Source organism: Myotis davidii, unplaced genomic scaffold, assembly GCF_000327345.1.
Source record: "Myotis davidii unplaced genomic scaffold, ASM32734v1 scaffold18, whole genome shotgun sequence".
NCBI classification, from domain to species: Eukaryota; Metazoa; Chordata; class Mammalia; order Chiroptera; family Vespertilionidae; genus Myotis; species Myotis davidii.
In genome coordinates, this window is record NW_006292696.1 from 6704410 (window position 1) to 6716335 (window position 11926).

The 11926-nt window shown below is 35.3% G+C and overlaps 1 protein-coding gene across 1 annotated transcript in view; it reads right to left on the bottom strand.

Moving 5' to 3' along the window:
* Positions 1 to 11926, bottom strand: part of SOX30 (SRY-box 30) — a 21084-nt gene that overhangs the window by 5441 nt on the left and 3717 nt on the right. The window contains exons 3-4 of the mRNA XM_015565672.1: positions 9855 to 10034; positions 6787 to 7279 (exon numbers count right to left, since the gene is read on the bottom strand). Of these exons, the coding sequence (XP_015421158.1) occupies positions 6787 to 7279; positions 9855 to 10034 (673 nt within the window). The remainder of the gene's footprint in view (positions 1 to 6786; positions 7280 to 9854; positions 10035 to 11926) is intronic.

Genomic DNA, 11926 nt, shown 5'->3' on the forward strand with positions numbered 1-11926 from the left:
GGAAAGATGTAACAATACCCAAGGATGTAATAAGTCAAATTCAGAATGTGGGTAATTTCTTATTTCTTCAATAAACACATGGTATTAAAAAGAAAGGTAAGTACTATTGTAGCATAAAAGAGGCTTAAGAGACGTAATTACATCCCATGTGTATTCCTTGCTTGGATCTTGTTTTAGACAAACCAATTGTGAAAAGACAGTTCTGAGACAATGGAGGAAAATTAAATAAGGAATTATTAACATTTTAGTTATCAAAATAGTAGATCATTTTTTAAAATCCTTAACTACTAAATATACATACTGATATATTTACAGGTGAGATTATATGATGTATATAATTTGCTTTAAAATACTTAAGACACTTTCCCCAAAAGGTAGGGGGAAATAAATGAAGGAGCTAAAATGTTGATAATTGTTGAAGTTGGATGATGGTACATGGAGATTATTCCATCTGCTTTGCATATGAAAATTTCTATAACAAAACAGTAAATATGGCAAAAATATTATTATTATTTATGGTTTCTCTGACTTAGTAATATGCATATAAGGTTCCTCTATGTCTTTTCATGGCTTGACAGTTCATTTCTTTTTAGTGTTGAATAATATTCCATTGTTTAGATGCATCACAGTTTATCTACTCACCTTATGAATAAAGCTGGTATAAACATTTATATGCAAATTTTTATGTAGACATAACTTTCCAATTCATTTGGATAAATACTAAAAAGTATGATTGCTGATCATATGGTAAAAGTATTTCTAGTTTTGTAAAGAACTGCCAAACTGTCTTCCAAAGTGGTTGTACATTTCCCCCAGCAATGAATTAAGAGTTTCTTTTGCTCCATATCCTCACTAGCATTGTGTTGTCAGTGTTTGCGATTTTGGTAATGCTGATATATGTGTGTTTAAATTTGCAATTCCCTAATGATACATAATGTTGTGGAGCACCTTTTCATATGCTTAAGTTGCCACCTGTTTATCTTCTTTGATGAGGTGTCCATTCAGGTATTTTGTACTTTTTAAATAAGACTGTTCATTTTCTTAAGAGTTCCTTGCATAGTTTGGATAACAGTCCATGATCAGTTATATCTTTCACAGATATTTTCTCCCGTCTGTGGCTTTGATACATTCTTTGATATCACATTGTTTGATACCATAGCTTTGTAGTAAATTTGAAATAAGTGCTCTAATTTTATTTTCCTTTTTCAAGGTTGTTTTAACTATTGTAGGTCACTTAAAATTCCATATGATTTAGGATCAACTTTTCCATTTCTGCAAAAAAGCCATTGGGATTTTAAGAGAGATTGTACTGATTCTGTAAATCACTTTGGGAAGTATTGTCACCTTAACAATATTAAGTCTTACAATGCATGAACACAGACACCTTTTCATTTATTAAGTATTTTTAAATTTCTTTCAGCAATTTTTAAAAAATATATATTTTATTGATTATTTTACAGAGAGGGAGAGGGATAGAGAGTTAGAAACATCCATGAGAGAGAAACATTGACCAGCTGCCTCCTGCACACCCCCTATTAGGGATGTGCCCGCAACCAAGGTACATGCCCTTGACTGGAATCGAACCTGGGACCCTTCAGTCCGCAAGCCGACACTCTATCCACTGAGCCAAACCGGTTAGGGCTCAGCAATTTTTTATAGTTTTCAGTTTACAAGTCTTGCACCTCCTTGGTTAGATTTATTCCGAAGTATTTTATTCTTTTTGATGCTATTGCAAATGAAATTGTTTTCTTAATATCCTTTTTGGATTTTGCTAATTGCTCATTTCTAGTTTATAGAAATACAAGTGGGCATCCTTATCTTGTTCCTAATCATAGTCCTTCATCATTGAATATGAATTTAAGTGTGGGCTTTTGATAAATGTCCTTTATTATGTTGAGGAAGTTCCCTTATATTCCTAGTTTGCTGAATAAGTTTGAAATTAGGAACTGATTTTTGTCATAAAAAGGTGTTGGATTTTATCAAATGTTTTTTTCTGCATCAGTTGAAATAATCTGGTGGTTTTGTTCCTTCGCTCTATTAATGAAGTCTGTGGGATAAGTTATTTTCAAATGTTGAGCCACACATACATTCCTGGGGTAAGTCCCACTTGTTCCTGATTTTCAATCCTTTACTATGCTGCTAGATTCAAGGTGCTAGTATTTTTTAGTATATTTTACATCTATATTCATAGGATACATTGGTCTGTAATTTTCTTTCTTGTGTTATCTTTGGCTTTAGTAACAGAGTAATGTTGGCCTTAAAAGTGTTCCCTCTTACACTTTTTATAAGAGTTTGAGAGCAATGATGTTAATTCCTCTTTAAATGTTTGGTAGAATTCACTAGTGAAGCAATCTAGTCCAGGGCTTTTCTTTGTTGGGAGGTTTTTGATTTCTGATTCAATATCTTGATACAGGTCTGATCAGATTTTCTGTTTCTTCTTAAGTCAGTTTTGGTAATTCATGTATTTGTCCATTTTATCTTTGTTGCCTAATTAGTTGATGTACAATTATTCACTGTATTCTTCTATAATCATTTTTATACCTGTAAGGTCAGAAGTAATGTAACCAATTTCATATCTGATTTTCATAATTTGTCTTCTTTCTTTTTAAACAATTTTATTTATTAACTTTAAAGAGAGAGGAAGGAAGAGAGGGGAAGAGAGAGAGAAAGAGAGAAAAAGAGAGAGGAGGGAGGGGAGAGGAGAAAGAGAGAAAAATATCAATTTATTGTTCCACTTATTTATGCATTCATTGGTTGACCCCTGTATGTGCCCTGACCTGAGATCAAACCCACAATCTTGGCATAAAGGAATGGACACTCTAACCAACTGAGCTACTTGGCCAGGGCTATATGTCTTCTTTCTTTTTTTCTTAGTCTAGCGAAAGGTTTTGTCAATTTTATCGATCTTTTCAAAAGACCAACTTTTGTTGACTTTTATTCCTCTATTTAATGAAATTCTCTATTTTCTATCCTTTATTGCATTTATCTCAGATCATTATTATTTCCTTCCTTCTGCCAGCTTTGGGTTTTCTTTGCTCTTCTTTTTTCAGTTCCTTAAGGTGTAAAGTTAGGTTGTTGATTTGAGATCTTTCTTTTTTTTTTAAATATGTTTTATTGATTTTAGAGAGAGAGAAAGGGAGACAAAGAGAGAGAGAGAAACATCAATGATGAAAGAGAATCATTGATTGGCTGCCTCCTGCATGCCCTCCACCGGGGATTGAGCCCACTATCCAGGTATGTGCCCTGACTGGGAATCCAAGCATGGCCTCCTGGTTCATAGGTGGAACCTCTACCACTGAACTATACCGGTCAGGTGAGATCTTTCCTTTTAAATATAGGCCATTGCAGTTATAAACTTCTCTATCAGCACTGCTTTCACTATAAAATCCCTTAAGTTTTTGTATGTTGTATTTTCATTGTCATTCTTCTCAAAGTATTTTTTATATCCCTTCATGATGGCTTATTTGACCATTGGTTGTTTAAGAGTGTGTTGTTTAATTTCCATATACTTGTAAATTTTCCAGTTTTCTTTCTGTTATTGATTAGTTTTATTCCATCATAACTAAAGAAGAAACTATGTATGATTTCAATCTTTTAAAGTTTTTGAGACTTATCGTGTGATTTAACATATGGTCTATCCTACAGAATATATCATGTGCATTTGAGAAAAATATATATTTTGTTGTTGGATGAAGTATTTTATATGTATATATTTAGATCTACTTGGTTCAAAGTATTGTACAGGCTTCTAGTTCCTTACTGATCTTCATCCCATTTTTGGATGTATAGTTTTCTATCCATTATTTAAAGTTAAGTATTCACAGATAACATTGAAAAGCTGAAACAAGACAAAGATACCCACTCTTGCCAATTTTTTCAACATAGTATTAGAAGTCATAGCAAGAGCAATTAGGCAAGAAAAAACCCATAAAGCTACCTCTATTAGTAGATGACATTATATATAGAAACCCCTAAAGATTCCACCAAAAAAAAAATCATTGGAACTAATCAATTAATTCAATAAATGTGCAGGATACAGGCCAAAACCGGTTTGGCTCAGTGGATAGAGCGTCGGCCTGCGGACTGAAAGGTCCCAAGTTCGATTCCGGTCAAGGGCATGTGCCTGGGTTGCGGGCATATCCCCAGTGGAGATGTGCAGGAGGCAGCTGATTGATGTTTCTCTCTATCGATGTTTCTAACTCTCTATCTCTCTCCCTTCCTCTCTGTAAAAAATCAATAAAATATATTTTAAAAAAAATGTGCAGGATACAGAATCAATAAGCAAAAAACCAGTTTTGTTTCTATACACTAACAACAAAATCTCAGAAAATTTAAGAAAATAATCCCATCTATAAATGCACCAAAAAGTATAAAATACCTAAGAATAAATTTAACCAAGGAGGTAAAAGACCAAAGCACTGAAAACTATGAGACTAATGAAAGAGATTGAAGAAAACACAAATAAGTGGGAAAATATTGCATGTTCATAGGTTGGAATAAATAATATTGTTAAAATTTCCACAGTATCCAATGCAATCTACAGATTCAATGCAATGACTATCAAACTTCCAGTGGCATTTTTTAAAGATACCGAGCAAACAATTCTAAAGTTTGTATGGAATCACAAAAGACCACAAATAGCCAAAGCAAACTTGAGAAAGAGCAACAAATCTGGAGGCATTACATTCCCTGGTTTAAAATTATATTACAAAGCTACATAATCAAAACAGTATGCTATTGTCATTAAATAGACACATAGGTCAATGGAATAAAATAGAGAACCCAGATATAAGCCCACATATATATGATCAGTTAACTTATGACAAAGGAGCCAAGAATATATGGGGAAAAATAATATCTTCAATAAATGGAAAACTAAATTGTCACATGAAAAAGAATGAAACTGGACCCCCTCTATTACATGATAATATAATAATATACTATATTATAATATAGTCCTATTATATTATAACACAAAAATCAACTCAAAATGGATTAAAGACTTAAACATAAGAACATAAAACTCTAAGATGAAAACATAGCTCCTTCACATTGGCCTTGGCAATGATATTTTGAATTTGACACCAAAAGCAAAATAAGCACATGTCCCTACATCAAACTAAAAACTTCCACGCAGCAAAGGAAATGATAAGTTCAGCTGGGTATTAAGTTGTTAATATTTAAATTTCATATTTCTAGATAGTTACAGCAGAAGGTATTCCATGTTAGCTTAGTCTAACATATTTGTTTGAGGCCTTTAAGTTCCCTCCTCCATAAGACTTATGAAAAATATTGTATATGTCTGTAATTGTGCATTATTATGGGAAATGGTCCACAACTTCAATCAAATTCTTAAACAGGCTTATAACCCAAAGGTAAAGGATAATTTATTTTAACCTTGATATGTTGTTTTGAAATTTTACAGTTAAGATTCTATATATTCTCATAAACCTGGGAATTCTTTGGACTTACCTTCCCATATATGTATATGTATGTATGTATGTGAATATGGTATATATGCATAAATATATATGATTATATTTTCTATATATATTAAGCTAATAAATTCCCATTTGTCTTTTATATCCTTTTTATATATTTTTAAAATAAATTTTTAAATACACTTATTTACTCAATGGCCAACATGAAAATATCCTAGATATCTCTTTGTAAAACTATAAATACTGCAAGGAGAAAGAAAGAAAGGGTGAAAGGGATTGAAAAAAAGAACTAAACCAAGAAATTAATGTAGTACAGGAACAGATTGTTTCAATAAGCACAATAGGAAGATGGTTAAGATTTGAAGGGAGAAGATGTTAGCTCTCAGAGCTAGGGATCAGTACTTCTGAGTCTATGTGTTTTATACAATAACTCCTTGGTTATACTGGCTAACCTCTTTGACTTTTACTTTAGATATATAGGTCAAAATAGACTTCTGGAAAATATTTATATTTGATATATATTTATATAGTTGATATGCATATCAAATGTCATTTCAAATATGGTATTGAAATGATTGAATAATTCCACATATGAATGGGTTAGATTAGGGGAGAATATTCTTTATAGAAGATTCTGTTATCAGTTGGGAGCAGAGACAATAAGAAAATTGAGGGGGGCTCAATTCAATTTGTTATTTAGCCAGGCTGGATTTTACTGAAATATGCTATCTAAACAAACATAAATAAGATTATCCATTTCCTTGGGGAAATTATCATCATATACATACAGGTAGAAGTTAGAAAAGCAAACAATATAATTTACAAGGCTGGTCTTCTCTTTTGGAAAACTATATACAATTTGTTTATAGCTGACATACTGCTTTGACATTCTTAAATGAAATACACCAGACCTACAGACTCAGAAACTGCATTTTAACAAGATCACATGTGATTCATATACATATAACATTTGGGAAACACAGGTCTATACAGTAACGGGGATTGACTAAATAATCTCAAGGTCCCTTATAACTATTTTCTCATGAAAAATCAGATCTGGCAACATTGGTACCCATATTTCATGTGGCAACAGTTGGCTAGAGCTGAAGCAGTTGCCCTATTAGATGGGGCATGTACTCTCTTTGGCTCCCTTCCCCCCACCCCACCCCATCCTCAGTTAGCCCCCTTCATGTATTTATGTTAACTGCTTGGCCCTTATTCAGCCTCTAATCTAAATTAGATTCCAAGCAGAAATGAAGAAGTCCCTTTTTCAGTAAAAAAGAGATTCCTTCAGAGGTGAAAATTCATTAGATGTATTTGTAGGTGAAAAGAAAAGTTCCTTTACCTTGATGGGAAGTAGTGAGGTCCAGGCAGGAAGTAAGGATGATGAAAAGAGAATCGAGGTGGTGTCCCAAATAGTGTGGCTGGATGGCCAAGGGGTGGGGTCTGGTAGACGTGTGAGTGTGGAAGAGGAGCAGCCTGGGCGATTGGAGCACCTCTGGGACAAGTGGAAACGTTTGGATACTCCTTGGGAGGTTGGATGGGCGAGGTTGCAAATCTGGCATGGGCAGTACTTGCACTAGTTGAAATCCTGTTGGTGCTCTCCGGAGAGACAGGTGTAGGTCTCTTTACAGAGTGACTGGCTCCAGAATGCAGCTGGTGAGTGTCCGTTTGGGAGGGCCCAGCAAAGCGCTGGGGTGAGAGTGCTGGGCAGAGGGGCAGATTTGGAGCCTGAACGGCCACCTGGGTAGTACTAGAGACGGCAGGCTGGAAAAGTGTGATGGGGCTTAGACGCTGGACTGCAGGTGTGGGCAACTGGATGGCAGGTGGGGCTTCACCTTCAGAAATAAAAAGAGCATAGGTCAAGCATTAATTGAGTCACTCCACGTTTTTCATGTTTCAGTTGAATTTAATAAACTCTTCAACCAGAAGCCTTTGTAACCACCTTACCTACTAGTAACAGCATCACCAATATCAATCCCCTCTATTTATTTCCTTCACAGCATTTTGAACAAACTGAAGTCATCTTGTTTACTTATTTTATACTAGAGGCCTGGTGCATGAATTCATGCACGGGTGGGGTCTCTCGGCCTGGTCGGCTATCAGGAGCTGATCAGGGCCATCTTCCCCAGTCCTGATTGGGGCCAATCGCCGGGGGGAGGGACCACAGGAGGTTGGTCGGCTGTGGGAGGTTGGCTGTGGGAGCACACTGACCACCAGGGGGTAGCTCCTGCATTGAGTGTCTGCCCCCTGGTGGTCAGTGCGCATCATAGCTACCGTCTGGTCGTCCAGTCATAACGGTCACTTAGGCTTTTATATATATAGATTGTTTGGTTTCTCTTTCTCACCTAGATTCTAAGTGCCATGAGAGGAGAGACCTTTTGTTTTGTTCACTGCTGTTATCTCCAGGGCTCTGATTCTTCTTGACATTGAATAGATGCTCAACTATTTTTTTAATGAATAAAATTATTGAGTGATGAAATACAAGACAAATACATGCAATATTAGTATGTATATATAAATGTTTCTAAAATAAACAATATGAAACCACTGACAGAGGTTACTTTTAAGGAGCGGATGTCTGGGAGGAGAGGCAGGGCAGTGAAGCAGAAGGAAAAGCCAGATTTTCATTTTATATTTGTCAATACTGTTTCAATTTTCTATTATCTAAACATATTAATTTATTTTTAACATTAATAGAGGTTTCCATGCAGTGGCATGCATAATTTCTATTTTATTTTGTATACTAAATTATGAATGACATTTAATTTTTTTAATTGAAAAAGCTAAAGAAACAATTAGTAAAATTATTTTACTTTATTGCATTCAATGTGAATATGGTGGGGAATTCCCAAGTGAGAACAGGATTTGCCACAGGTCAATTTGTGGTAGATATGAAAGGAATCTTATTGCAGCAGGGCATGACAGATATGGCAGAATTTTTAAATACATGTAGAACAACTCTGTATTTGATCTTTTCTGGTAATTGTCTTTCTTCAGAATTGCATAAATATAGTCCGCCCTTGTTATCCCATGAAGATTGGTTTCAGGACCCCCTCGAATACCAAAATCTGAGGATGCTGAAGTCTCCTATATAAAATAGGGTAGAACCATGAATACATTTGGCCCTCTATAGCCATTGATCGAAAATAGTATTTATTTACTGTTGGTTGAATTGTGGTTGCAGAGCCGGCTGATACAGAGAGTCTACTGGATGTACTGGGGAAAATATCTGTGTATAAGTGGATGCATGCAGTTCAAACCCATGTTGTTTAAAGGTCAACTGTATATTGTATAAAACTGTCAGCTGCCTCAAATAAGAACATTGATAAATTTGTCCCTGGGCAAATATACAGCATTTAACGGTGAGTAAAAGCAGATGGAAGGGGATGGTCTTAGAAAAAGAGATTAAGAAACAGATTGTGAAACCAGAAGCCATAAATAACGTAACAGACAAAACAAAGTAAGTTAACAAAAGCATAATTAAGCCTAGGTAGAAATACAGGCTTAAAGAGATCCTGCCAATAGGAGAGGGTAAAAGTGCCTGACTGGGCTGGGGAAGAACAAGGATATAAACTCAGAGCTTTCTGCATCTTTCTTTTCAGCCTAGACATCCTGAATGTGACTTTGTTGCTATCAACTGCTAAAATGTTATAGAAAAAAAGGTGAAAATGCATAAGATTCTAGTAAGTCAACTTTCAAGGTATCTAAATCTCTCAGCACATAGAGGTGGCTTTATTACCAGAGGATCTGAGCAAGTAGCCTTAGGTAGGGGATGTAGAAAGCTCTGCCTAATATGTGGTTAAAAGACGTTCTGGAAGGACAAACCAATGATGGATAGCTCTATAACAAGTTTTGCTACTAGATTCTTAATTTGGGGTTCTTAAACGCAACAGACAAAAGTGTTGTAAAGAACTCATAAAAGAAGAGAAATTTAGGGCAAGACAATATAATGAGACAAATCGTTGGTAAAAAATAGATTACTTCCATTGCTTTTCTAGAGCAGCAAGAAAACAGTCTTAATGATTAGTCATCATTACTAAATTACAGGACAGGGTGCCTCATACCCCATTAGTAAGGCATTCTTTCATGCTGATCGTAAAAAGACACTCCTCTTTCCTACTGAGTGACCTCAGACATTTCCTGCATTACCTGCTATTCTATGGGCTCATCCTGATTTGCTTAAAAGGTCTGAGGCTTTGCACATGGTATCTTTGCCACTCTGGCAAACCAACTTCTTTGATGTCTACTGAAAATTTTCCTTCTATGATTTAATGTTTTCACTTTCTCCATTTTCTCCCTTAATATTGTTTTTTCTAAATTCTTAAGCTAACAGAAGCAAAATTTCAACTTGAGGTAAAATTTTCACACAGCTATTTAAAAGATTCATAATCTACTATAAAACCAACTCACCAACTGGATGAATGATGGTGTTTTGTAGGCTGGGAATTACCACAGAGTAGGTAGGTGAGCGATAAGGATAAATTGTTGTAGGATTTGGAGAGGTGATATTCTGTGTGGTACCAGAAAATACATTGGAAACACTTAGAGGGAAGCGTTTTCGCTTCCCTGGCCGAGGCTGATAAACCCAACCTACAGAAGAAAATAAACTATTTTTAATTTGAACATATGGACCCTATATAGCTTTTATTTTTTTAAAATATATATTTCTTTATTGATTTCAGAGAGAAAGGGAGAAGGAGAGAGAGACAAAAACATCAATCATGAGAGAGAATCATTGATCGGCTGCCTCCTGCACACTCCCCCACTGGGGATCGAGCCCACAACCCAGGCATGTGCCCTTGGCTGGAATCGAACCTGGGACCCTTCAGTCCGCAGGCTGATGCTTTATTCACTGAGCCAAGCCAGATAGGGCCCTATATAGCCTTTAAATAGTTCTTTACACATAGGCTGGGGCAAAAGTAGGTCTACAGTTATAAGTATGCAAAAGTTTATTCTTGTATTAGTATTTATTAATTATTGTATTATTTTCTATACCAAGTGAAAACCTAGACACTGATTTCTGCTAAGAAATCTGATTGTTAGCTAAGTTTTTAAAAAATAAGTTATTGTCTAAAGTATCTTTTCCAGCTCTATAATACTATTTCTATGCATTTTAGCATAGGAGCCCGCCATCCCGGCATGTGCCCTGACCGGGAATCTAACCCTGACCTCCTGGTTCATAGGTCGAGGCTCAACCACTGAACCACGCCGGCCGGGCTCCTTCTATTTTCTTACTTTCTCTAAGATACAATTGCCTATATCTTACACTGAAATGGTCATAATGAGCAATCACTATTGTTATGCCTCGTTTAGGAAGTCCCTCACCTAGACTTGGCAGTCTCCAAGTTCAAATAACCAAATTGCCTTCCAAAGTCAGAAGAGTGGCATCATGGCAGTTATAGCCACAGTATAACCAGGATTGCTGGTTCCCTATAATTGCTGCCTCTGACTTCCCACCCCCAGAACCTCCTTGCTCATACTTTAGAAAAAATACTCCCTCTGTCCCATAAAAATAGTAGCAAGTGAATATTTAAACGGGAATTATTGGCGAATGCAGCTGTAAGTTATGTTGTAGCGCAAAACTGCAAAGCCTTTAATCAAAATCGATGTTTCATGACATCTGTCATTTGTTTTGACACATCTTTCAATTTTTAGGTTAATCTAATTATTATGAATTATAACTATTTTTCTGATTTCATCTGCTGATCGAAATCAATTGTTTTATTTCAGTTGAGTATCAACCCATTGTAAAAGTAAGATGAAAAAAAGAGAGTTTTCAAGCAAAGATCCAGTTCTTAATGCATCAAAAGAAAAAGGAAAAGTTGCAGAAAGGTGCAATTACATTAGCTGCAAAACAATTTAAGTGCAACAGAATGACCATATCAAGAATTCGGAAACGTGCTTCAGAAAATAATTGTCAAAGAGAATCTTATGCTAATGTCGACTCTTTGAAGAAACAAACTGTGGATGTAAATGCAAAGATTATGGAGAAAAACTTAGACATATTCGTCTTAGCACAAGAGGCACCATATTAGCCTTTGATAATATTTCTCCCGAAATACTGGATAATACGTTTCTGTCACTTCAACAAGTTATGCTGGAAGCAATGAAGAACGATGGCTCCAATAATTTTAAGCTCACGCATATAGGGAAAGCAAAGCTTCGCAGCCAAGGGATCCTACCTACAAGTTTAAAATGCAGTAACGAAATTATTGAAAAATCCAGAAACTATCTGAACACTCAAAATAAAAATTAGGAGTACTATTTTTCATTTATTGTTTAATTTAATCTAGTTTTTTTAATAATAAATCTTGTGTTCTATATTTATTTTCTTTTGCTACTATTATTATGGGACAAATTACATTCATCAACTGCTACTATTATTATGGGACAGAGGGAGTAATTCTTTTTCTACCATGCACAGTTATGCTGGCTGCTATCGCAAGCTTAATCTTTAAAATATATATATATACACACACACA